We start from the raw sequence: 27418 nt of genomic DNA on the forward strand, positions 1-27418 counted from the left end.
ATCGGGGGATGACTGCTGCCGTTTCTGGCTCGTCTTCCAATGGGACGCTGACCTCTGCATTTTCTACTGCAAGGTACGCTGCAGGTACAGACTCCTCGAGGCAGGGCAGGGCAGGGCAGGGCAGGTCGGGTCTGCTTATGCACCTTGGACATGTCAGAACGTCAGTCTGCGTTTCAAAGATATCAGGCATCATAAGAAACTGTCAAGGAAGGCACAAGAACACAAAACCGCACAGCTCTCGGCCGCTGTCTGTTCCCAACTCCACTCCACACAACCTGCCATCTGATCTTCGACTGAACTCAACTCATGGCTGACTCGCTTCGTCCCGTGTCCTATCGATTGGGAAAGACCCTTGTTTAGGATCAGAGGCTGCTTGGACTTGAGAACAGCCATGGACTCCAGCCAAGCCAACCACCGCTATCATTCAGCGAATCCATAGCGGCCTCCCCACCCGCGGCTCCGGATGTTCTTCCAAAATCACAACGGGTCTGCGGGACTTGCTAGCCAGACCCAAACGCACAAAGTTTTCCTGGATGGCAAGGGGATGCATGTGAAGTGGGCCGGCACTATCAAACTGTCCGAGAGTCCATATCGACTCCCATCCACTTCGAGAACGTGGCGCTGCAAGAGGAAGGCCAGAAGAAGTGGAAGAAGTGGGAGAAGACCCGACAGGTTGGAAACGCCCTTCGAACTCTCAGACACGTCGCCCGCCCGCCGGTTCTCCGGTAATCATTTCGGAATCCTCGTTTTAAAGTTGGGGGCTGCTTCACACTCTGCAAATCACTCGTGGCCCTGTTTTGAACTATTTCAAATTCACACGAGCGTACTCTCTTCTTGATCCACACGTCTAGAGCTTAGAATCCATGCCAGGTCTCACAGTAATTCAGAATGACACCATCAGCGGCCCGCGACCGCTCCCGTACCAGTCTGTGGCCAATTGACAATCGATAACTCCAGAGTAGTTGGGACTAGGCTTTGAGCAAAGAGACTATTATTCTCCAGGAGGCAGGGGCAATTTTCCCTACTCGAGTAGTTCGTCTGGCTTTGCAAGCCCGTCTGGAGTAGTAGTCGTCCTCTCGTCCCTTTGGGCAAATCGTCGGACGCAAGAACTCCCCCGGATTCTTTCCTAGTACGCTAACAAGGTTCGGCTGTCTGGCTGGCCATCAAATCTAGACCTGCATGAGGAAATAGATTTGCTGCTGCCTTCGGACGATTGCATTCTGCTGTGCCTGTGTGGCACGTTTCCAACGGTTTTGATGAATAAATCTGTTTCATTCTGGCAAAACACCGTGCCTCCGAATCATTTTTGCGGGCTCGAATTCTCCAACGCTGCCACACTTCAGATTTTGAGCGGCCAAAACACTTTACCACATGTGTCGCATGTTAGTCAAACTTTGATAGTGAATTGCGATCTGCCCAAGATTAGCTTCGAAGAAGCGGATCTTGGCTAAATGAGGTCTAGTAGGACGGCATGGTTCCCTCCAAACACTTGTCTTCTTTACACCTGGTCAGCTTCAACATCCTCGGCATATTTGTCGTTCGACGTCTTTCCTAGGTCCCTGGTGGAGTTGCGAGAAATCCCCCGGCTGGTTCGCTCTCAACGCCCCTGTGCCAAATCTTATCACGTCCCCGAATCTCTTGCATCTTTGATACTGTCGGCGGACGTCTTGCTGGAAACAGCTTGCAGGTCCGAAGCCAGTGTATCCGGAACCTTGATGACGGGCCTTCTCGAATGTTTCAGCATCCACCAAAAGAAGAAGGCAAAAGTGAAGGTGGTTGGCCCACATTCTTGGCCTCTCGGCGCGGCCACGACGGCAGGGTCCGCAGGGTCTTTGATAAGAGCGTGGTGGGGAATCTCACGTTTCGACTGTATCGGCCGTGGGATCTTTAATGCACTTTCGCATGAATTTCATGTTCTATTTACGAGTAACGTGATTGATCCATCGGAGACTGTTCCCTGCGCTTTATCACTTTATAGCCCAATACGAGGTCTCCGCAATGCATTGCGAATGGCGCTTGCTGCCGATGGAGTATCTGATTGAAACTTCGCTCTCGGAAGTCTACGGCTGGTACAACCTTGCAGTTGCCAATGCATTATGTTATACTTTAAAATGTTTGCTGTACAATGGCTTCAAGTACTCATGCAAATGGTCTCGTGGTTTCCGCGTCATGCTATTGCGTTGAGCATGGATTATAACCTTGAGAATGGACGAAGTCGAAAGCTTGGAGTATACCTTTCGTATATGTGAGAGCAGCAAGCACAACCATGATGTGGAACACCTGATGACTCGCTCCGAATGTATCGAAGGTCCGCCTGTACCACCTCTCGGGAATCTGTATCTCAGTCAGAGAGTTCTTCAGGTGTTTCTTCACTAGGCGAACCTTGAAGGCGTATGCTGTGGCCCCGAGAACATTCAAGACAAGTGTTATAAGGACCCAGGTTATTCCCATCTGTTGGTTCTGCATGCCCCATCCATTTCTGTATACTCCATAGTAGATGGGGACCATGGTGAGTAGTCCAAGGCTACCAAAAGTTGCTGCTCGAACTGGTCGAAGGAAAGGCTCTTGAAAACGGGAGTGAAATGTTGATATCGAGCAGAGAGCTGCAAGAATGGATAGCTTCCGCTTGTCAGAAATGTTCGAAGGGAACGCCAAAGGTGCTTACCATCGTCCAGTATGCATTTTGCAAGTTACTTTGACAATGAAAGCCATAATATATGAGTGGGATAGTGGCACTCCACCTACATGAGAGGAAATTAGCAAGCGCTCGCTGGTCTTGCAAAATCTAGCGATAAGCAGGAGTAAACAAACAGCAAGTGTTGTTCTGTGCCGTGCCGTGAGCAAGAAGGGGTTTCCAATACTCTCTGCTCATTTCACTCACATGAGAAGGATCACACCTTGGAAGTCTAGCTGTGCTCCAAACAAGTCCATCGACCGACTATGGCACATCACCGTATGGTATCTATGGCGTCAGTCTTGTATGCCAGAGCGAGGAACAACATCTCACATAGCAGATAGGCAGAAACATATTGCAACTCCGACGAAATACGTTAGGCAGACGACAATATCAGCCCAAGTCGCGACCGCATAGCGTGGTGGAATCTCATTCTTAAAGAGATATACTGGAAGTGCCGCGAAGATAATACTTCCAATGAGGTGCGAGTATATATTCACTGGAGACAATCAGGTTTGAAGCGAACTTTGATTATAGTCCAGCTTTTGGGGGAGACCAACCGGTTTCGTTATGAATATACGTGAGGCTAGAGATACATGCCGAGAGGCTACCAGTAGCCGAGCTAAAGGCGATGTCAACAAAGCCGCTCGCCAATCCACCCACTTCACAAGAAAGCATACCGATAGCCTGTCTCGATCAAGTGATTGTCTTCCCTAGATCACCGTATCAGTTCACCACACGGTCATCCACTCATGGCTCGGAACTCACTGCTGCCATACCTCTATTCCAACCAAACCAAAACATCCCGAATCAGTCTCAAAGCCACTCCGTTTCCAAAACAGGTCTCAAGTCTCACTCACCTAACTCCCCCCACGATCTTAACGGTTTTCGTTCTTGTCGTTTTCGTGGTAATAACGCCACAGACTCTACCCTGCTGCCCGTCGAACCGGCAGTCTCATCAGCTACCTCACTGCTTTTCCTCCTCACCACTGCACCTACACCGCCCGACGGAAATGCCCCTCTCAGTCCCATACCGCGGAAAGGCCAATCGATTGAGCAGTCAAGAATTAGATCAACCAACCACCGCCAGCACCCTAGTTCCCAGGACCAAAGCAAAAGCAGCGAGGGGCGTCGTTCCACATCAATACACATCAATCCAATCCAATCCAATCCAATCAATAGACGAACGAGTACACCACCAGGAAAAAAAAATGGCAGGGCAAAATAATGACCGTATTTTGTTTGATTCTACAAGTCAGATTGTTTAAAACAGTGTGAGTGCCAGGGCCTCCTCCTAAAAAGGCGGTGACAGCCAGAGCAAAGGTGTCCGAGTTACAGAAACCGCCCAAAGCGGTTGGCCAACAGCATTGAAGAAAAAATCAGCACAACCGCCGCTATGACGAGAAACCAGCTCCCTCGCATCACATCGCCAGCACACCCACAAACAGAAGAAAAACTTTACAACTCGAACATATAACAATCACAATAAGATGTAGAAATCAGGTCCCATGCATATGCATGCATACAGCGCACATAAATAATATGCAAACCCTCCCTCGCCTTAATCATCCTTACAGCATGCAAGTACCATTTGGGACGCAGATATGCAGTAAGCGTACCAACATCCACATCTAGCGTCCTGTACGATGCAGGAGAAGAGCTATACATAACAAATCCCGTATATTATCACCCACATTCCTCGGTCCTCGTTACCATCCTCTCTTTCATACAGAAATCCATCATCATTCGTTCATCCAGCCTGCTGAATGAACCTCGAGCAGTATGCAGGCCTGCATACATGACGCTCATGACACAGAACCCAATCAACACGATCCCAGCCCTCCTTCATTGGCAAAATTCCTGCCATACCAACGGCCAGACAGATGCAGGAACAAAACTTCTCGGCCCACGTCTGTCTATCTGCCCGCAAGCGTGGCTCTCCCTGCATGTTTCGGATTTTGACGACGCATTTGTGCGTCGCCTTTCTTGTTCTCCAGCTTCGTTTCTTCTTTGCCTTGAATCCCCAAACTTGTCACTAATGATACACCACCACCTTCTGCTTCTGTCCATCGAGCTGTCCATCGAGCTTTGCTTCTCCGCTTTTTGCCACCATCTTCCTTGCTTTTCTCAGCACCAAAAGCAACCCAATATGAGCGCTGCTTATATGCCTCTGCTTCTGCTTACTGCCATTCCTGTTTCCGGGGTCCTGTTCCTTGCTACTGCTCGGCTAAGCGATTGGCACTGTAGTACCTGCTTATCTCTTACTTGCCTTCCTTTATTTTAAAGAGCGATGCAACCCAGTCCGGCGGACGGAGCAGATGGAGATCTGGAAAACAGTCGAATCAACGAATGAGATGTTCTCTCGTTACTTCCTTTTTCTAGAACGTCTCCGCCCCACATGCTACCAAAAGACATACCAGACATGCAGCCTATTTAGCCTACAGTGATGTGTTTCATGTTCCAAGTGGCAAATCAAATGGTGGGTGGCTGCTACGATGATGTTGGTATCGGGTGGGGGAGGGGGGCATACTTCACATGTGAGGGGCGTATAGAATGTGCCTGTGAAATTCCGAGGCATGTTTTTGTGTCGGAGTGCTCGCTTCTGGTTGGTAGCTGGCTCGTAAAGGGGGGTTGCTCGGTTAATCTCTTACATGCGAGGAGGTCGAGTCGATGTTCTTGTCAACAACAGCTACCCTTGGGAGGTTCGAGGAGAAAAGAGAGTTAAGAGCACATGCTCAGGTGCTTTGGGAATATTTTGAAGTTCTTTGAGTTCAGTCAATCTTTACCCAACGCACTGTGCTGTGTCATGTACTCACATCTTTGCCGCCTGGTTTAAGACAACCTCCTTCCGTCTGAAAATTACCAAGTCAATTCGCCTGTCTTGAACATTTTAAGTCTGTCATTCACTTCTACACGTCTGCTGCATGTATCATGCGGTTGCTGAAGTGCTTTCTGATACCCGGTCGAATGCAAGGACGCCTCCCAGCTTTGTCCCTCAGCCATTCCCTGCCTAGGTCCTGCTGCGTACTCCATTGTTTCGCACTTGAAGGCTATTATCATATTCACGGACTGGTATCTTCATCGACTGACAGTAAGGTGGTGGATGTTTAGAGACCAAAGGATCGGGTGGTACTGTGGAGTAGACACTTGGTGTTTGTTGTTTTAAGCCCATCTCATGAGGCGCATCTGTAAGCCTGTCACGGCTCCCAACTTCTATAGTCTTCCAAAAACTTCAACCAGGTTCCCATCCGGATGTTTTGGCTCTATTTAAGCCTAATAGAATTCGACGCAGCTAGATGAGCTGTTTGAGAAGAGAAAGTTGAGCGTAGACTTGCCAGTGGAGAACAACATGAGCCCAAGTCACTGTGAGATACAATAATAGTCTGATCTTTGCCCCTCGCCGCTTCTGGGACACGGAATCAAATCAAAAGATGGACATACCATCAAGTGTGCAAAGCATGAAGGAAACCGACACTGGTCCTTTCCCAGTCCAGTGCAGCAAGAGCGAGAAGTTGGTAACTGTCGATGCCAAAATACTCACACAGCCCCAGAATGCATTTTGAATTACTCATATAAGTGTATGCTGAGGGATGGATAGTGTTATATCACTTCTCGTCGCGAAGATCCTTCTGTTTCGATAGATAATCTTGTTCAGAAGTCCTTTAACAAATGGGTACAAGGAAGTTTCTCTGAAACCCCTTGCCATGTCAGGTTTACAACGTCGAACGAAGACGAATATAAGGACTTTATTGACAAACACGTCCCAGGCCAAGAGCGTAGCAGCTACTGGTCTGGCAATCCCGGTTCGACAAATTCCAGTCGCATTGTTGAAAGGTATCGAGGTGGAAAATGAATAGTGCCGATCCAATACCAGAGACGCTGACAAGAAAAATTTCCATACCAATGAGGCATAGGTAATCAATTGTTCTACGTCTGGCATTTGCCTGGACACCATGAGCTTCTCAATTAAGAAGAGGTATAGGCATAACTTCTGTCCTACGTAGAAGAGAAGCGCCAAGATGATTGCCGCATTTACACGTTGAGTCGTTGTAGATTGTATGACCGAAGTAAAGGAGGCGCTGGGGCAGTTAGTTCATTGTCAAGTTCTAAAGTAGGACCTTTAGAAGTGGTGGGTTTTGTGAAAGGTTCGAATCCGTATGTAGTCTTCGTTGACCTGGCCCGATTTATTGTGGCGGGATTACGCACAACAGCGACACGGAATGAGCTCCCAAGGAGGTATGTAACCAGCACAAGTATACTGTACCCAATGGGAGCCAGTAGCTGTCTATAAGGAAGTGTTTTATTACACGTCTCAGTAAACCCAAGCCAGGGTCCTCACTCAAATGACCTCTCCTCTGACGAGACTTCTCCTTGGCCAGAGACCAAAGTATGGATGACCATGACATACCAAGGTAAGCGTTGGAGATGATGATACCAATCAGCGTAACGATTATATATATCATATTCTAATATATGAAACCACTGCTTCTGGAGTTGAACCAGCCATCGTATGCTATTGTGTCGTTGTCGTTCGAAATATTGTGTTTATTTAATTGCCACGTTGGAGCAGGATTCGGAACAACCGAAGTATATGAGGAATACGAAGTTGCTTCGAGCGAGCATATGTTATGCCCATTTGGGAACAGGTGAATGTGAGGCTAAAGATTAAGGTTGTATAAAAGTGTTGATTGGAGGCGTGCGGCAGAGAAAAGGACAAGTTTCTCCTGCAGATTGATCGAAGACAGAAGGCTACTGTCCGACCTACAAATGGGTTGCCTGTTGGTTGTTCTAGATTAAGCCAGGCGGTAATATCGATGTCTATCTTAAATCATATCTTGAAAATCGAGGAAGGATCCAAGACACCGCGTCATGGCTGTGTTTCTATACAATGTAGTAAACACACTTCATGGTATTTACCTACCTTTATTGAGAAAGCTACTTACTGCTTACAAGTAACTACTGAAGTGGCAACAAAGCAAATTCTGGAGTGCAGAAGGGTGGGTGTCGGCCTCACCGCGAAGTAGAAGATGGAGGTTTGGAGATGGATGAAAACTTGGATGCGAGATGGCATTTATTTATATTAACAGCGTTGCACTAGTGAGCTCCTCTTTGCTTCTTCGCATCCCCTACCTCAATTTGAGTCTGAATCAAAACCATAAACTGAATATGATGTTGCAGATAGTCAGCCTACGGCGATGCTCCTCCTTCTCATCAGAAAGAGCAAGTGCGCCTGGGAACTTCAGAGCCCACCACCCTCGCTTCTCATAGCTATGTTGTGCACTCCCGCCATTTACAACAACTGTCCATCCTACAAATCCGAATGTACTAAAGGCATGTACGAGCGTATCAGGTCATTATTACATGGACTCTGGAACAGCCGATTGCAAGTGAGTCTAGGTTTGCAACACGATACATTCCACAGCTCGGTTGGTACGAATCATTTGTGACCACAACTTCACCGACTGCAAGTCTAGAAGAAGAATCTCAACTGTGTTCTACACCACAATACAAAGTGACAGCGTCATCAATGGATGAAAATTGTGCTACTTTAAACAGGGCTCCAAGATTCCCTGATGACATTTTCTGGTTCGTCAAGGTCAACTTGGATGGTCGACCTACCCACATTCAACCTTTGAAAATTATTACATTATTCAGAGTTTGATTTATGTGCAATCGTATCCCATATATAACCCCAGAAATCATTTCTTTTGATGCTAAATACGCATGTCAGATATTCTGACCAAGGATTTGATTCCAAATAAGTCCGGATTCGACGCGAAAACATGGAGTTGTGATTCTCTTGATGGTCACAATCTCCATTCTGTCAGAAAATACTTTGCTCCGCTCTATTGAACAGTTTGCAATTAGATACCTGGCGTAAGTAAGTTTGGGATTCCGACACGTTTACTGGCGCGACTTGTTTACATTCACCTTGTGGTATCTGGATTCACCATTTTGACAATAACTAATAACTTTAAGTGGATACAGCAGGGGTATCTACAAAGCTACTAGTAGCTATCCGTTTGATTGTATCACGAAAACTCTCTGGTCCAGTTACTTCTCACAAGCTGTAGGAAACGACTGTGGTTTTTGGTGCATGACTGTGTCACACAAGATTGACAAACATACCTCTTATGGTAGTTCGACGTCTCGGCGAGGCTGACCGACATTGGTTTGTATAATAGCTTAACTCACAGCGCAAATATTGTTCGTCACCTACGGGAGCTAAGTAGTGTCTTGCTGATTCCTTGAAGTCGAAGGCATCGAGGCAGATCTCGCTTAACCCCTTAGTTAGCGAATGTGGCACGTCAAACGACGCTCCTTGTCAACAGTACGGCTTTTTAACATCAACACCGTAGGACATGCCACTCTTGTGAAACCATTACTCTTACACTGAGGCTACATCAATCTTGGGTCTGCAGACTTAGGGGCGAACTAGACCACATAATAATATCACCATGTACCTCAACGAAAGTGGAGTAAAATATGCAATATCATTCACCATGTACATTACCCAACTATAAAAATATCAAATACCAAAATCCCGCTATGCAAATGCTAATCGCCCAATCGCTTTCCGCAGTACAGACTGAACCCGCAGCAAAGTCTCGCTTCGCATAAATCATACAAGACAACATCCACCTCGTAAGGGGCGCGAGTCATAAATCCCCGTGGTATCATATAAAGCCTTTCCCCTAAAGACAAATGAAACAAATGCAGGAAATGCTAGATATGCTAAAAGTTCAGACTCGGCTGCACATTCCTCCCCAGCGTGATCTGGCTCAGGCTCAAGGTGCGCGGAGCGTTCTTCCCGTCGTTCGTATTTCCGGATACATCGCCGAAAATCTCGTCTTCGAAGTGATTCCGCTCTTCATTCGGCGTCTGAAAGACCTCTTCGTTAACGTACCGCCCATCATCGTCACTGCTGTCATCTTGCTCGAAGTTGGAGAAATTACTGCCTTCTATACCGCCTTCGTGAGGAGGAGCAGCAGAGTCGGGTGTGGGATAGGTATTCCTGCTGGCTAATAGGACGGTCTGAAGTTGACGTTGGAGGCTATGAATTACAGATTCAAGTTTCAGGCGTTCTGACTGTTCGGCGTGGATCATGTCGGTGAGAGCTTTGAAGTGTTCGCCATTCAGAGTCCCGTCGGCCGGCATGGTAGGAGAACTAGATGGAATGCCGCGTATCGTTGTGGAAGTAGAAAGCGGACGTGCGGTAGTCTGGGCCGAATCTGCTGCTTCAATAGAGAGCAACTCTCCAGCTGTCGTATCAAACGACTGAAGCTGTGAAACATTCGTAGACATTGTTGATGGCCGGCTACTGCTGTAGGAAGATGACCGATTCTGGCTGCCTTGTCTGCTTCCACGAGATTCCCCTCGAGCTTGCGTATCTCGACATCTTGGATTCTTGGGTAAAGATACCTCTGATTGTCGTGTTGTTGGTCTCGTGCCCGATCTACTTCGGTAGCTTGCGGAGTTTCTCTTGGGCGGATCCTGGAGCTGAATGGGTGCGTCGTTCCTGAACCCGGACACACTCCTCTCCACCTTATTCATTCGGCCTTCCAGCCGCTGAACTCTCGTCTCCAAACTTGCAGCTTGCGTAATTTTCATACCCGCCATCTCGCCCAGGGGCCCAAAATTGAAGGGCTCTGGTTTAGGGGGCTCTTCATCACGTGGATTTTCAGTCTCAACCGGAATGGGGTCTTCCGTCTCTGCCTTATTTGAGGACATGGGGGATAGCAATCCTGGATCATAACTTTCCCGCCAGTATCTTATCTCGTCGCTACGCCGCCTTGTAACGGCATGTATTCTCATAGCCTCTTGTAGCTCACCAACACTCCTGGAACGTCTGTTCGGGTGGTTGCTACTTGTAACCGCTGTTCCAATCGCCGAATTGGCGTCCTCGTCTGAGATAGCCTTACTGCCGCGAGCGTGGCTGCTGGCTGGCCGCGGTGAAAGCCCTGTCCAATCCGCATATCCCGGTACTTTGTTTGGCGTCCACAATCGGCTTGGTGTTGTTGCCCTCCGCGGCCTACTCTGCCTATCTCCTTGTAATGATTCGCGGTTTGGATCGGTCGCATTATCGCTCCCTATATCTTGGAAGTCGGTTGCGACAATGCTGTGCGATCGAAGTGCGCGATTGAATTCGTTGATTGGAAGGGATGCTGAGCGCTTTTGCGAGTTCATGGTGCCTTGCGTAATTCGATTCAATGCCGATGGATCCTTCTGACATATTAGCCACAGAAGTTGGAGAGGACTGCTCAGTACTTACGCTCCGATGCTGCCCAGCTCGCACATCACTAGTTCCGCTTGCTCTCTTACTGCTTGACGGGCTACTTCCTTTCCGCTTCTTACCGAATAGCTTTCCAAAGACAGATCTCAAGGAGGACTTCTTCCTTTGTGGCTTGTCAATGCTTGGGGCATCCGGCACACTTGCAATGGAGTTCCTGAGCCCGCTGGGCTGATTGGGACGGTGCCCTTGGATGTTACGCATGACTTGGGCTTCTGGTAGAGGGGGAGGAGGCTCCGTGGGCATAGGAGGTGTTCTGGTGCCGGTTGTATAGTCGCTCACGGCAATGCCTGTTTGGTGGGATGTACTGTCAATCTCGTCGGTCGCCGTTGATTCTCTCAGTCTTTCAATGCCATCTGCGCCCAGGGGTAGTGCTATCCCGCATCCTGGAGTTCGGATTGGGAATTCATCGTCGTCCGGGAATGGAATGGGTTGTGAGATAGTCTTCCCTCGTATTGAAGTTCCTGTGTTCGAGCGCGCCGGGCCCTCTGCTCGCCATTTTCCCGTTCCTCGGAATTTGCTCATGGTAAAGACTGGTGATAGGACTGACTTGTTCCACCTAAGGCTCAGAGGCGACGGATCAGAGCCGGTGAGATATACATTTGCTGCCAGGTCCTGGAGATAAATTCAGTGGCGTTGGGTAGGCTCGGAAGTGCGTCAGATGTTCTAGACACATGCCATGACATTGCACATCATAAAGCACAATCGGTGAGGTCTTGTCGTGGGCCTTCCCTGCTCCATGAATAGGAAGAGCTGGAATTTCAGTAGTCTATGCATAGCGGATGCATCACAGATCATATAACTCTGCGACGCCTGTCATCGACCGACAAGGAGACACCCATGAAACCGGTTCGATAGGAGACGACAGGCATGGGCAGGGCAGCGCAGCGCAGCGCAGCGCAGCGGAGGGTTAAAAAGGGAAGGGAAGGGAAGATTGAATGGCCGGACGGGAGATCCATCGAAATTGAGAAAGTGAACCCCCCGAGCCCCCCTGCTGAGCCGCATGAGGAAGGCTTCCGTCCTTACCCCACGAAGCAGGTGCTTGGATTCAGCAAATGAGACAAGCCAGACTGCCCAAAGTGGATAGTCTGTCGTCGAGCGCGGCTTGTTCGCGTGCGAACGAAGTCTCCATCAGTTCAGCCAGAGCTGCTTTGCGGTCTTTCATCCGAAACCAGGAGACTTTGTCGTCTCTTTCTGGGAGCTTCTCAGGATTCCGGAGTTCTAGCCTCCCTGCCTGCCTGCCTGCCTGCCTCATCCACGGAGTGGAGTGGAGTGGAGTGCTGGCGATTGGTACCGAGACTGGATCTCGCTGGCAAGGGGCCTGGTCAAAGATCTCCAGTTTTCCATGGAAAGCTGCCCGCCACATTTCTTGCGACGGTCGGCTTCAGCAAATCGTTGATAAAGACTGTCTACGACCACGGCCAAACCTTCTGCTCTGCAGTATTAATGCCCAGGAGAGCACATATTATCGTTGTTGGACAGAAGCTCACTCGTTCATTCCTTGCAGCAAGCAGCGCGCTTGAATGCACGTCCGCTGCATAGGTGTGCACAGGTGATGCCGAGAGTGGCTAACAACCGACACCACTACTGTACAATTGCAGGAGGGATACGAGTTGATTTGAGAAAGCTTCCACGTTGCAAAGTTGCAATCGAGTCGGAAGACACCGGCTGTGACCCTCTATCTTGTGCCATCCTTGTGCAGATTTCGTCTGAGCCCTGGCGACGTATCATGGATGGCTTCAATGCAAATGGTTGACGGCATGAAACAAGTGCTCTCACTGCTGTGTGTTGGTGGTGTCTGAGCACCAAAAGAGGGGCTCTGATGATGTCTCTGGCACCACTCCCTCGGGGCTGAAGCGAATCGGGAGGGGGGCAAGGAGAGGGGAAAGCTAGCTCAACTGAAGGGCAGTGTGACAAGGAATAACTTGAACAACTCTGGCCACTTGGTGCCGTTCTGTTGACTTGCACTCACAGACCATGGACTAAATATACTGTGTGGGATAATTACTTTTGGTAGACAAGCGAGCAGCCACACGCATGAACACTGACTCGAGGATGCGGTCATCTCTAGACATTCATGCCGCTCACACTACTGTATCAAGTGCTGAAAGCGAGCTGATATTCTCGCCCAAAGCGAGCTTATTAGTTGACTCAGGAGAGTTCGACTGATAATAGTCCGAAGGATACTACTGTACTACCTGTTGGCTTCCTCGTTCGCACTGTTGCTAGCGGACTACATGACATCCTGCTGCATGTTCGTTATATGAAACACCCGGGATGTTCGTCTGATGCGCGCAAACCCCGGTGACTCGCGTGGGCTTTGCGGGCTCGCTGGCAAGGGACAGGGACCAACAGCTGGAGTTGAATTCCGATATTGCGCAAAATATGCAATAAGAGCAGGCTCATAATTTTCCGCCGATGTACCCAACAACAACCTTACCAGGTTTGCGGCATGATCCTACACGCAAATCGCAGCCCCGAATTCTATTGCGTATTCAGATCAGCTACATTTGGATATCGCAAGTCTGAATTCTCCTCGAGAAAGCCCATCCAAGATTTCAGAAATTTGTTGCTTCTGCATGCACATCGATCACACGTCGGTCGTTAGCACTTGTCTCAGTCTGCCAAGTGAGAGCAAAGGGCGGTTTCTCAAGGGCAAGGATTGATCTGCTGGGTCTGAACTCACTGTAACGTTTCCGAATCTGCGACTATTGCTAGAGACCGACGAGGCCGTGTCATAGCGACTGTTTGGTTTACAAATTCAGCGTTCCATTCTGAGTGGGGTGGCGTTTGGAATTTGAAGTCTTACCATTGAGTCTTCGACGGTCATTGAGAAACCCTACCTCGCGGTCAGAATTACTTCTGACGAGGCTCAGGACAATGGCCTCTTTCTCTCGTCCTTGAAATCCGTCTACACTACCCAATTCGATGCCTGGAAATGCCTCCTTCATTGAACGAGACATTAATGCTAGCTATAATGAACGCAATTAGCATGTGGTTTATGTTGCCGCGCCACTTCCCGACATTGCATTAATGAAGCAAGGCTATGATCTCCAGACAGATAAGATACGCATCCAACCCCACCACGTTGGAAAAATCAACCTCGGCGGCGAAGGCATCTCAATAATTAGGAATATCCAATGGCATTTGAGACATACGATCGGAGCAACTCGCCGAAAGGTTCAGCAAGGTAAATCAATAAAGCAAAATCCAGCCACTGCCAACTTGGGAGTAGTTCCAATATCTGAGCGAAGGCATTATTGATTTCCCTTCCAGGCCGCAAGGAAGAAAATATGGGGCCTGCGACGTCCCTGAGAGAATGCTCGGATGCTTCAGACACTTGGACTTGAGATGAGCGATGCGGAGTATATGTGCCAGGTGGAATAGAAGACATTGCTAGATCAGAATGTAAAGGTTGCGCCTTTGCATTCTGAAGAAGCCGGGACATGCGAGATACGCCGAAAGGAAGTGGAAAATCATACCTGAGCGTTATATGGTGTGATAACAGCAATATCCTCAGCTTTGACACCTGCATTTACCAGGTTCTGGACATGGCTTTTGACCAGAGCCGCCTCATTTTCGTTGCTCTTGCTCTCGGCCATCATTCCCTTTCCAGCCTTCTTGTCGACATCATCTTCATTCTTCTCAGGGAAGTCGCCTCCCTGAGTATCAAAGAATATTAAAGGCTCGATTGTATCCTCAGTCGGTAATACCTCGGGTAGGTCCTCCAAAAGTCGATCCTTTACTCCGTCTGCTGCTACGAGTTTCGACTCGTACATTTCATCAGATGGAAATCTCATTATTTTTTCATGCATGCGGTATTGGGTTGTTAGCATCCTCTTAATTCCGGGCCCATGGAGCTTGAGGAGTCGATCGAACAGCGTTGTTTCCAGTGTCATTCCTCTGATGATTCCCTCGGTTTCGCTCGTTTTGGAATTCTTCGTCTTCGAATTCAATGTCTTAATCGTCTGAAGTAGATTAGCAATTGCTCATCGGGAACACTTTTGGAAGATGAGACATGTCTCCAGCAAATCCAGGCACACTGAAATGAAGAAATTATGGCTTCTCCAATACCTACAGGTGGGAGTTGAAGATGATCACCTGCAAGGACGACTTTGCTTGCTCTGAGAAGAGGTACCCAACATTGTGCCTCCAACGCCTGACTTGCTTCGTCAACGATGACGACATCAAAGATTTCGTCTTTAGTTTGGAAACCTCCGGCTCCATGAAGAGTGGCCAGGACGACCTTACTGCCCCCGATCAAAGTATTGATACACTTTTTCTCTCTCTCCCTGAATTCCTTCCGGAGCTCCTTGAGATCTCCGTAGATTGCCTTTCGTTCTCTACCACTCTTCGTCTTCTTGATCGATGCCTGCTTACTATCCATCTCTTTTCTCACATCCTTAACAATCGCAGCAGCATCCGAAGTTTGGGTGAGAACATCCAATGAGTGGTTTAGCACAGAAGGTAGAAGTCGAGCCGGATGGCCGAGTCGAACGATTGGAATCTTGTGGGGAGCCAGACGCTCTACTATATTGTCAACTGAGATATTGGATGGCCCGCAGACTAGAACTCGCAAGTTTTGCTTGAGCATCTGTAGAATGAGTTCGATTAGTGTGTGCGTTTTGCCCGTCTGTACCTGAGGTTAGCGAAGTTTGTGATGGGAAGTGGATAAGATGATTAGATGCTGTGGCAGATTTACAAAAGTAATAGACTCAAGAAGGAATGATACATGGAGGGGAAGAGGGAAGACTGCCCTCCAGTGTAGCCATTCCACATGGTCGGAGTAAAGAGAGGGGTTACACAAAGCGAAGCCAGGACTTCCACTGCCACTGCAAAACAACGCTGCTCAAAGCAAAAGGCAAGAATGCAAAATAGTAAGAGTATATAACACATACCCCAGGAGGACCATGTATCAAGGCCACTTCCTTCGAAGCCAACGCAAATCGAATAGCATCTTTCTGAGAATCATTCAAACTTGGATCAACCCACTCAAGCTTCCCGCCCTCGCCCTCACTCAGATCTCCGGACACAGGTGATGGAGTAGTTAACCCAAACAGAACCCGTACAAAACTCGAGTACTCATCCGGGTTCATCTTTAGGAGCCTGTTCATTGTCTGATTCATGCTGCCTGCTTGTCAGAAACATATGCTCAACTTCAAGTGCCAGGAGTGTTTTGAACAACAAAAGAATATAGACGGTAAAGAGCTGAAAAACTCGCCGTTTGTACGTGACATCGTTAGCCAGCTTCACAATCCACATTCTCTTCGCAGCCGGGATGTCATCCTCCTCTCCGTCCAACGCAACCCAAACCGCCGTCCTCTGAACCTTCGTAACCACACCTCTCGACCCCTTCTCCTCCAACTCCCTAACCTCCTTCTTCTTCGCACTGCCCGCTGGCTGCTCGCTCACGACGATGATGTCACCCGTTCGGATCCCATGTTCTGGTAGCTCGCCATCATCATCCTTGCCTTTCTTGCTGGATGTTGCAGAATCGGGCGTGAGTTCGACAACCGTTTTGCCGCCGAGGCCGGTCCGCTGGGATGAGAGGACTAGGTTGGTGATTGCTATGCCTGCCCGTTGGAGACTGGTAGGCGAGGTATTGCAGATGAGAGATGAGGTTTCTGAGAGCTCAGATTGGAGCTCAGCGTCTAGGAGGGCAAGCTGAGTCGTACAGAAGGATGGGATGTCCACTGCATTTTTCGGTGCCATGGCTGTTATTTATTTTATGTTCTTGTTCAGCTTTCTTCTGAGTGGCACAAGGTGGTGATGCAATGATGTGTTCGTGAGGTTGACGACGCGTACAAGGTGCAACTAGTCCAGAGAAAATGTTTTAAGATGAAAATAATTTGTTACCGGAATTTTGATAACTTCATTCCTTCAAGTGCTCTGCAAGTAATCTTACATTCACTCAGATATCCTTTGCGCGATCTTCACCTATTTTACCTAGGTACTCTGCTACTAATCTCAAATTTTTTATACTTCTCTTCAATCTTCCTTATATAATGATTGGAGCATTTATCTCCCGAAGAAGTATAGACCCTGCCTGGCCTCTGCCTCCTCTGTTATTTTCAACCAGTCCAAATGTAACGCCTTATGATATGCTTCAACACAAGATAGTACAGACCAACCATCCAGTTTATGCAAACATCCTCACCTCTTCTCAAATGCCCTCGGCCCAACAACGACTACAACGACTAAGCTCGTTATCATGAGCGCAAAAGTAATAAATGCAACCAACGCTATGCTCCCCCTACTGGCCGGGAACTTCCCACGGATTATCCAATGCTGCGATTCAAAATAGCGGTGGAACCCTACAAACAACATCACTATACTGATAGCAAGAAACGTCGCCCCCAGCGGCTTTCCCATCTGCCGCAGATGCTGATATGGATCCGCGTCAGAGCCTGCTGCTGCTGAGGTGGTGTTGAGACGGAAGAGTTGCGTAATTGCTATGCCTATCGAAGCAAAAGCTAGGGAGGTTCGAAGCCAAGCAAGGAAGGTTCGTTCTGTAGAAGTAAGGTGTCAGAAAAGCTCTCACTCTGCACTTCGCTACCTCTAGCGCAAGGACGAGGAATGTTTACCTAGGGCTAGATGGTCCCTGGCGACACTGCCTTTATTTTCCAGCTCTATGGACCCGTACTTTGATATTACCCTCCTCCAAAAGCTCTCGTCCTCATCATCCTCGTTGTGCGGTGTCTCCTGATCCTGTGTCGGTACTCTCCCTGACCTTCTTATGCTGCCCGTGCTAGGCTGTTCCTGCACGATCTTGGGATCCGTCCGCTGCGTGCTCTGGTAGTTCACATTCTGCCTCCCGTTGTGCCCGAAGATACTCGTTTCCTCATCAGCACTGCTCTCGTTCCCCGCTGTAGCATCGCCATTGTTCCTCCGTCGCGGACTGTTCGTGCCCGAGTTGTTCGCGGAGTCCATAGTGAGCTTCCGCGTTCGTGCTGTATCTAGAATGTCATCGATCCGTTCTCTGGGGGATTGGATGGGATTGTCTCGTAATTTCGCGGTATTAGGTACAGGCACTGATGACGATGCACCGCGAGAGGATGACATAGCTAGGAGATCTTCGAGGATACAGGGGTGCAATGCTGTGAAGGGAGACAAGACAATTGATTGTTGTAATTGGCCTTGATGCCGGCTGAGTTTCTGCACATGGCTCGCAATAAGGACATCACAAGACGCAATCTTTGAGTTGTGCCATTCGCGGAGGGTGGAGCAGCTCCATCCTGCGGGGTGCAGCTTGTGGCTGGTGAGTGCAAGCAGATGAACATCGAGTTCAGAGTCCGCCTATGTCGAAAGAATTCTTATGGTGATCTCGAGGTCTCCGAGACTTCAAAACCAAAAGCATTGACACAAGCTCCATCCGAAGCTTCGAATAACAGATGCACCTAATAGTTGCACATAATGACAGGCAGATAGGTTACTCAAACATGGGTTCGGGCCTTGATAAAAAGCTATAACGGCTTATTTACCCCGCAAAATAGCTCGTCTGGACTTGCTCCAGCCCTACGGGGTTTTTCATGCAGATAACGTCTGTAAATTGTCTATATTTTGTCTGTATTCCTAGTAGTAGTAAAATATAGTAAAATACAGATAAAATTCAGATAATATCTACTATAATTTTATTAAAAAAATACAGATAATCGAGTATTTTACAGATAATATCTGAATTTTATTTTAAGTAGTATAGCTATAGATTTCTATATATAAAGCTACTTAGTATTTAGTCCTAGTTAATTTCCTCTTTATATAGTAATAAATATAATATAGTCTTATTTAGTTTAACTTTCTTAATAAAACTAAGTAGCCTAATAATTTCTAAATAGAGAATAGACTTAATAAGCTCTAAAGTATTATCTTTTAGGAAAAGTAACTTACTATTAGTCGCTAACTTAGTACTTTTAAATTCTCAGATAATAATTATAATATTAGTCTAGTTATATACTTAATAGAATACTATAGCTCTCCTATATTATAGCTTACTATTTCCTATATACTAAAAAGAGAGATAGCTATTATTATAATTCCTAATATTTAATTAGTCTCTTTAGCTATACTTATATCTAATTAAGACCTTCTATTTAACCTTAAGAATAATATAAAGCTGAACTTCGCTTTTACTATATACTATAAAGTAGCTTTTATATATCTAGTTTCGAAATCAGTTCTTTAGTATAGCTTTCTAAATTAGTAGTAGATAAATAAATATTACCTTTATAAAATAGTCTAAGAATAAGATATATTAGATAGCGATTTTCTAGCTTACTCTAAGGTATCTTAGTTCTCTATTAGTAGGGACCTCCTATTATAGTATATGATTTAAAAGGTTAGTCTTAAGAGCTTGATTTACTAGGTTTATATTAATATTAAATAGGTTATTAAGTATTCCCTTAACTTAGCTAATATAGTATTTTATTAGTATAGCTTACTATCCCTAAGCTAGTCTAAGATCTTATATATAATTAGCTAAGAGAATATTAGTATTATAAAATAATAAGAGGTAGAATAATTTAAAATATATACTAAGGTAGAGAATAGAATAGTGTAAAGGTAGTGGTAACCACTTCTTTACTATACCCGATTAGGAAGAGTCTAGAGCTCGGCAAAGCTCGGTAAGACTCGGTGGAGCTCGGTTAACTCTGAAGGGGTTTACCGACAGTTACCCACTTAGTTATACGCAAAGGGAAATAGCTCTACGCTACTATAGGAGTTTACGTCAAGTTTTACGTCAAATTTAATTAGTCCTAATCGGGAATAGCCCGGGGAATTTGTCTATATAGGCTCGAGCGCCCTCCACGGAATCGAGGGCTTCTCAGCTTGATATTCGCGCTAATAGAGAGGTTATCACCTGATCCGTGGTTATTTCGCTCACGTGCTAGCTAACGCTAAACCGTGCTATTACAAATAGTTATTAATTAAGTATACTTTTAAGCGTGCCTTATTATTCTAAAAGTATAACTCTTTATATTATTTAACTTACTTTTAGTAATCCTATTTTAACTTAACTAAGTCTACTTCAGAGATCTCCTAACTTCACGCTATAAGGTATATATTTTATAAGAGTATAAAGTTCTTAAGGTATAGCTCGAACCCTAGTAAATAATAAAGAAGTGCTATTTTATCTCGAACTAAGAAAGTCTCTTACTCCTTAGTCTTATATCTACTAGAATATCTATTAAGCTAATAAGATACTTAACTTATTAACCTTAGAATATATAGTATAGATTTCTCTTAATAATCCTTAAGATATTCCTAGAACTTCTTATCTCTAATAATATAACTTTAAAGTAAAGAGAGATTAGAAAGTATTCTTCTCTTACCTCTAGTAGTAGCTTTAGTAATCTTCTAATCTTTTTTAAATCTTTTACTTCCCTAGAGTTCAAATAGCTTTAGTATTATATTTAGTAAAATATAATATATTAAATCTAAAGAAAAACTACGCGGGAAATATAAAGAATATAATTATAATAAGATATTTTTCCTTTTAATTCTAAAGTCCTTTCTTATATTATTCTTTAGACTAATAGTTGTAATAGACTGATCACGATAGGTGAGTCACGTGGGTAAGGCTAATGTTATAAGGCTGCGAGGCTAGAGTTATACGGCGAACCTAGGACTAGCCTAGTTCACTAGTAGTTATATTCTCCTTACTTATTCTTAAGGCTCCTTAGGAACCTCTTTCTCTTACTATCTTTTCTACTTTATATTATAGCTACTAATAAACTTTTATTATATTATTATATTAGAAAAGACTAACCTTACTTATAAAAGTCCTAATATCTACTTTTACTAAATTCCTTAAGTACTTTTTAAGTATAATTAAGTTATATCTTTAGCTCTCTCTTTTCTACTTTACCTCTTATACCTTATTATTTCCTTAAGTATCTTCTAAGTGTAACTAAGTTATATTTATAACTTAAGTACTACTTCTTACCTTTTACTTTTATACTTATACTTCCTTATAAGTAGTCTTAATCTTTTTTAGAAAAGTAATAGAATATAATATAGCGTTCTTCTTACTATTAAACCTACTACTTTACTAATACTAAAGGAAAGAAATCCGCCTTTAACCTCTTCTCTCTTATATATTACCTCTTATAAATGTAATAGTAGAAAGAAGAATAATATTATCCTCTTAACTTTTTATAGTAATATTATATCTCTTAAGGAGAATAATCCCTAGGACTAATAAGACTACTCTTAAGAGGAATATACTACTCTTATATTAATAGTTAAAGTTACGAAGAGCTCTAAAGAACTTTAGAGATTAGCTAAGTACTAAGAAAAGTAAGATAAAAGCTTTTATAAGATACTAGAGATACTTAAGAACTTAACTTCTAAGTCTAAGAAGTCTAAGTTATTAAGCTCCTAATAGTAAGCTCTTAACTTAAGGGATAGTAATAACTCTAATAATAGTAGATTATCTAGAGATAACTAAGATAACGCTTCTTAGGTATTAGTAAAGCTTACCTCTACTTACTAAAGATACTATAAGAGACTTTTACTTAAACTACATATTAAAAAGTTCTCTAGTACTTCTAATAGCTTAGAATAATATACTTAGTTTACCTTTATAATAAGTAAGCTAGATATTAATACTAACTACTACCTAAGTAAGAAGGCCTAACGAGCTATAGTATATAACTATACTAAGAGTAATATCTAAAGTTACTTACTCCCTCGCTTTAAAGTCGGTACTATAGACCTTTTTATAAATACTAAGGAAATACTTAGCTACTTTAGTAGTATCTATAGTAATACCTTTAAGTAATAAGATACTAAGATAGCTTTAAATAAGTGTTACGGACCCCTTAGCGCTACGGTTCAGTAGGCACCCATATAATAATAAAACTATTAGTAGCACTATAGGGGCATTAGTACTAATAAGGGAGCGGTACTATTAATAGGGTAGTACTAGCTAGGGAATAATACAGGATAGCGAGTAGTACTACTATATACTCACGCTTTAGTAGTAATAGTTACCTAGATTATAGTAGACGATAGGTCACGTGATAGATCCCTAGATCCTTAGATCCCCTTATAAGAAAACAGATCCGAGGATCTAAGGATCTAGTATCCTAAGGGATCTAAAGCGAACGAAGGTTCTATATAAGACTAGCACGTCTACTATTAGATAAGAGCTTTATACTTAACTTCAAATAATATTCTAATACTTAGTAACTATCTTCTATCTACGTGATATACCTACTTCTCGATTATCAGAGATTAACTGTAGCCTTCTGTATTTACAGCGAGTAAATACCGGACCGTTACAATAAGCTTTAAATAGCAGCTAGTAAGTTATTTACTAAGTACTACTTAAAGTTCTTAAAGCTTATTTAAGATACTTATATCCTATTTATTAAGAGCTTTACTACTCGCCTTTATAACTCCTTATACCTAGCTCTTAAGGATTAAGTAATCTATAAGTTTACTCTTAATAGAAGTTTCTAAGACTTTATCTTTATAGTAGATTTCTTAGATAAGGAGGTATACTAAACTTAGGAATAATATTAGTAGATTATAGTAACTACTTAAGCTCTTACGCTAGTAGTTCGCCTCTTAACTTTTACTTTCCTAAAAAGAGGCCTAGTTACTTTTCCGCTCTCTAATAGTATTCTTATTCTTACTACTTCGACTCTAGTAGTAGCTACTTTAAAAGCGATCCTCCTTTCTCTTAAAGTAGTCATGTACTATAACTATAAGAAAATAGGTTATATTACTAAGAATTACCCGGAGCTTTATATAATAATAGTTATAGAAGTTAAGGTACTAGAGAAGTACTTTAGTACTAGTCTTTTTTCTAATAAGGAAGTTAATAACTTAGAGGAAATTTCCTTAAACTCGGAAAACTTAGAACCTTAAGAGAAAACTCTTTCTTAAAGTAAATACTTAATCTTAAGGAGATTAATATATATTAGTTAATAAGTAGTAAAAGTTTTATTATCTCTTATATACTATTTTATAATAGTATTAGAATTATATTACTTATACTTTCTAACTTTAAAGTAAGTAGTTTCACTTTTATTAATACTCGCCTTACTAAAGACCTTATAAGGAAATTCAGTATAAAACTTACCTCTCTACTTAACCTTATATAAGTAAAAAGCTATAACAGATAAGCTAATAATATCGCCTCTTATATGATCTTTCTAAATATTCTAATCGATTAATATATTTAGAAAGAGATCTTATTTGTTCTCTTAGATCTCGGGAATCATAAGATTATTTTAAAATAAACTTAGATAGCTTACTTTAATATTTAGTTAAATGTAAAAGACTATTATCTTATCTAGCTATATAATAAGGATATCCTTATAGTTCTCTCTTATTTAATTCCCTTCTCCCGGGATACCTTATAACTATTAGACTTATTATAGATATAAGTAACTAACTAATAAGATATATTCTAATATTAAGTAGCTATAGATATAGAGGACGCTTTAAGACCCTTCTCTTACTAAATAATAGTTTAAATAGTAAGAGATATAAGAGAATCCGCTCTTATAAATATACTATCTACTAAATCTTAATACTTATCTCTTTTTTCTTAAAGATATTATATAATAAAGTAAGAGAACTAGAAGAAATACTATTAGTTAGAAAAAAAACAAGACTAATAATACTAGGAAAATTAGAGAACTATCTAAAAGCCCCCTGCTTAGACCTATAATAGCTAAGTATAGGACTCGATTAGATAAATAGAAAAGGAACTATATAACCCTACTTTATATAAACCTCCTACTATAGTTCTAAAGGATATAGTATCCCCTTATTAGTACTTTACTAAGAAAAGGAAGACCTCTCTAAAGATAGATATTATTAAGATTAATACTATAGTATTCTACTATATCTTATAGCTCCTTAGATCAGAATTCTTTATAGTAATACTAAACGAAATTAATAAGGTAATTAACTAAGTAGCTTAGAAAGCTAAGTTATAAAGTTCCTTTGAACCTAAGGAATTATATAAGGATATCTTAGATAAGAAGCTCTCCTACTAGTATAAAGAGTTCACTAGCGCCTTCTTAAAAACAACTACTAACTCTCTACTAAACCTTATCTTAAGCCTAGACTATAAGATTGAACTAGAAAAGGATATTAACTATAAATATAGTCTCTTATATTAGTAAAGTAAAGCGGAGCTCTAAGTAATAAAGAAATACTTAGAGGAGAATCTAAATAAGAGCTTTATTATCCTAAGCTACGCCTTATTTACTTATCCGACTCTCTTTATAAAGAAGCTTAATAGGAGCTTACGATTTTATATTAACTACTAAAGATTAAATAAGATTACTTAAAAGGATAAGTATCCCTTACCTCTTATTAATAAGGTGTTTACTTAGTTAGGATAAGCTAAGATCTTTACTAAGATTAATATCTAAAGCGTATTTCACCGGATCTGAATAAATCTTATATCTAAGGAATATATTACCTTCTATACTTAATATAAGAGCTATAAGTATAAAGTGATACTATTTAGTCTAATAAATAGCTTAGCTATATTCTAGCGGTATATAAATAATATACTCTTTAACTACCTAGATAATTTTTATACTATATACTTAGATAATATTATTATCTACTTAAATAACTCCTTAGAATATAAGGTATATATTAAGAAGGTCCTGTAACACTTATAATAATATAAGCTCCCTACTAATATTTAGAAGAGCGAATTCTATATTAAGAAGATTAAGTTCCTTAGCTTCTATATTACTACTAAAGGAATTAAGATCGACCTTAAGGTAATAATATATATAAATAATTAGGAACCTTTTATAATAGTCCGGGGTATCTAGTTATTCTTAGGGTTCTATAACTTCTACTAGAAATTTATCCTTAATTATAGTAAAGTTACTAAACCGCTAGTAGAACTTACTAAGGCCTTAGTCCCGTTTAAGATAACACTTACCCGGCTAGCTATATTCTAAGCTTTAAAAGAAGCTATTCTATCCCTTGCTTATCTTAAGTATTATAATATATCACGTGAAATATAGATCGAGACTAATACCTTAGATAAGGTAATCTTAAGAGTATTATCGCAGAAGTATAGTAATAGTTAGTACCTAGTTATATTCCTATTAAAGATAATAAACCTTACTAAACTTAACTATAATATCTATAATAAGGAAATACTTACTATTATATATTCTCTTACTTACTAGAGAGCGGAGCTAATATTATAAATAAGATACTAACGTTTCTAGGTATTCTTAGATTATAAAGTATTAAAATACTTTATAACTACTAAGAAGCTTATAAGATAATAAGCCTATTAGTCGGAGATTCTAGTAGACTTCTACTTTATTATTATATACTACCTAGGAAACTAGAACACTATAGCAGATATACTATTATAAAAGGAATAAGATATTAATAAGTAAATTAAGACAAAGGATAAATTACGTACTTAGACCCTAATCTACCTAAGCTAGCTAGACCTACGTATTCTAAAGGAACTAGAGAAGCTCTTAGATATATACTACTTAGCCTTAGTTAAGTTTAAGTTAGATAATAAAACTAATCTAGTTATAGAGCTTATTTATATTAATTGAATATATAAAGCTCTAATAGTTTAATAGGAAGAATTAAAGGAGCCTAATTTATAGTACACTCTCCGGGAAAATAGCTTACTCTTATTTAAAAGTTAACTATAAGTTCTGAATATAGATAATTTATATATACGACTTATCTAGTATATTTATAACTAAATCTCTATAGCTTATCCTAAGAAGTCTAAGATATTCGGCTTACTCTATATTAAGTACTACTAGCTTAGTATACTTAAGGATATAGCTAGGTTTATATCGAACTACTTAGCTTATAATCGTATAAATTATTATTGAGATAAGACACTAAAGTACCTCTACCTCTTACTAATCCCTAACTGCTTATAATAATACTTAACTATAGACTTTAAGAGTATATTAAAAGATAAGTTTAAGTATAATTCTATACTTATTATAATAAACTATTTCTCTAAAGAAGTAATATTAATCCCTTATTTCTCTACTTATATAGCTTATGACTTAGTATAACTATTTATCTCTAACTACTAGAAGTTTAATAAGCTCTCGGAAATAATAGTATTAGATAAAAGCTTATAGTTTATCTCCTCTTTCTAGAATAAGTTCTACTATATCCTTAATATTAAAGTTAAGCTCTCTATTACCTACTACACTTAGATAGATAGTTAGATAGAGATTATAAATTAATACCTAGACTAGTGTCTCCGGCCTTTTATTAACTATTACTAGGATAACTAGTCTAAACTCCTATTAATAATAGACTATACCTAGCTAACTCTCTTATATAAGTCTCTAGGAATATCCTTATACTAATTAAAGTATAAGTATAAGCTAAGGACTAGTTAGGATTAAGATAAGCCCTAGCTAGAGGTTAAATAAATAGTTACTAAGAAGCTAAATATCACTAATATATAAGTGTTTACTTATTATTATAAATAAATCTAGAGGAAAGCCTAAGAGTTCCTTTATAACTAATAAGAAAAGAAGTCATATAATATAAATAAGTTACGCTAGGAAGTTAACTAGGAAGTAAGTGATTCTATATAAGTAATAATAAGAAACTAGAAGATATACTACTTAAAGAAGAAGCTAGATAATTAATAAGTAAGCTTATTTAAGGTCCTTAAAAAAGAAGGCTACTTATTCCGCTTAAACCTCCTAGCCTTAGTTAAAGTTCACTTTATATTCTCTATAGATAAGCTTTAGTAGTATAATAATAACTTATTACCTAGATAAGTACTATAAGAATAAGAACTTATCTAGATTAATATCAAATAAGAATAAGAGATCTAGGATATCTTAAAGGTACGCCTTAAATAGGATAGGACTCTATAGTACTAAGCTAAATAGAAAGGACTTAATCCTAACTCTAAATTCTACTTTACTAGAGACTTTATAACTTATCTATATAAACTTTAGGATTTTTATTAGGCTTACCTTATAGAACTAGAACTACTTAAGCTACTCCCTAAATAGCTAACTACTTAGGAGGCAAAGGATAATAATATATATAATAGACTAGTAGATAATACTATTATATCTAAGGTAAATTATAGGAAATTTTTTCATAGCTTAAGGATAAGCTTTCCTTAGAGAAGGGAGTAATATAATAAACTAATTATAATAAGCGAGTCACGTAGGTAAGGCTAACGTTATAAGGCTATAAGACTAGAGTTATATAGCGAACCTAGGACTAGCTTAGTTCGCTAGCAGCTATATCCTCCCTACTTATTCTTAAGGCTCCTTAGGAACCTCTTCCTCTCGCTATCTTTTCTACTTTATATTATAGCTACTAATAAACCTTTATTATACCGTTATAATAGTATAGATTAAATCCTATTAATTAATATTATACTAAAGACTAGTTCTAAGTAGTAAATCTGATATTAACTAATCTAGTATATATAGTATATA

General features: G+C 41.8%; 4 protein-coding genes across 4 annotated transcripts; all 4 read right to left on the reverse strand.

The window, feature by feature from the left end:
• Positions 1–2172: 2172 nt before the first annotated feature.
• On the reverse strand, positions 2173–2668 carry ONS95_008048 (uncharacterized protein; the record flags this gene model as incomplete). Its single annotated transcript, XM_058501584.1, has 3 exons — positions 2173–2334; positions 2383–2619; positions 2666–2668. 3 exons carry the CDS (start codon positions 2666–2668, stop codon positions 2173–2175), a joined length of 402 nt encoding a protein of 133 aa, XP_058362904.1.
• A 6503-nt stretch (positions 2669–9171) lies between these two features.
• ONS95_008049 (uncharacterized protein) lies at positions 9172–12849 on the reverse strand. Its single transcript, XM_058501585.1, has 2 exons — positions 10947–12849; positions 9172–10897 (listed from the first exon to the last, which is right to left on the reverse strand). The coding sequence occupies exons 1-2, from the start codon at positions 11487–11489 to the stop codon at positions 9410–9412; spliced, it is 2031 nt and encodes a 676-aa protein (XP_058362905.1). The 5' UTR covers positions 11490–12849; the 3' UTR covers positions 9172–9409.
• A 599-nt stretch (positions 12850–13448) lies between these two features.
• ONS95_008050 (uncharacterized protein) lies at positions 13449–16676 on the reverse strand (the record flags this gene model as incomplete). Its single annotated transcript, XM_058501586.1, has 7 exons — positions 13449–13539; positions 13651–13708; positions 13774–13936; positions 14447–14932; positions 15043–15597; positions 15863–16091; positions 16186–16676. 7 exons carry the CDS (start codon positions 16674–16676, stop codon positions 13449–13451), a joined length of 2073 nt encoding a protein of 690 aa, XP_058362906.1.
• A 441-nt stretch (positions 16677–17117) lies between these two features.
• ONS95_008051 (uncharacterized protein) lies at positions 17118–18026 on the reverse strand (the record flags this gene model as incomplete). The annotated part of the gene is made up of 2 exons (XM_058501587.1): positions 17118–17473; positions 17549–18026. The coding sequence occupies 2 exons, from the start codon at positions 18024–18026 to the stop codon at positions 17118–17120; spliced, it is 834 nt and encodes a 277-aa protein (XP_058362907.1).
• Positions 18027–27418: the final 9392 nt, after the last annotated feature.

Source organism: Cadophora gregata, assembly GCF_030347475.1.
Source record: "Cadophora gregata isolate MNR1 chromosome Unknown scaffold_2, whole genome shotgun sequence".
Lineage (NCBI taxonomy): Eukaryota > Fungi > Ascomycota > Leotiomycetes > Helotiales > Ploettnerulaceae > Cadophora > Cadophora gregata.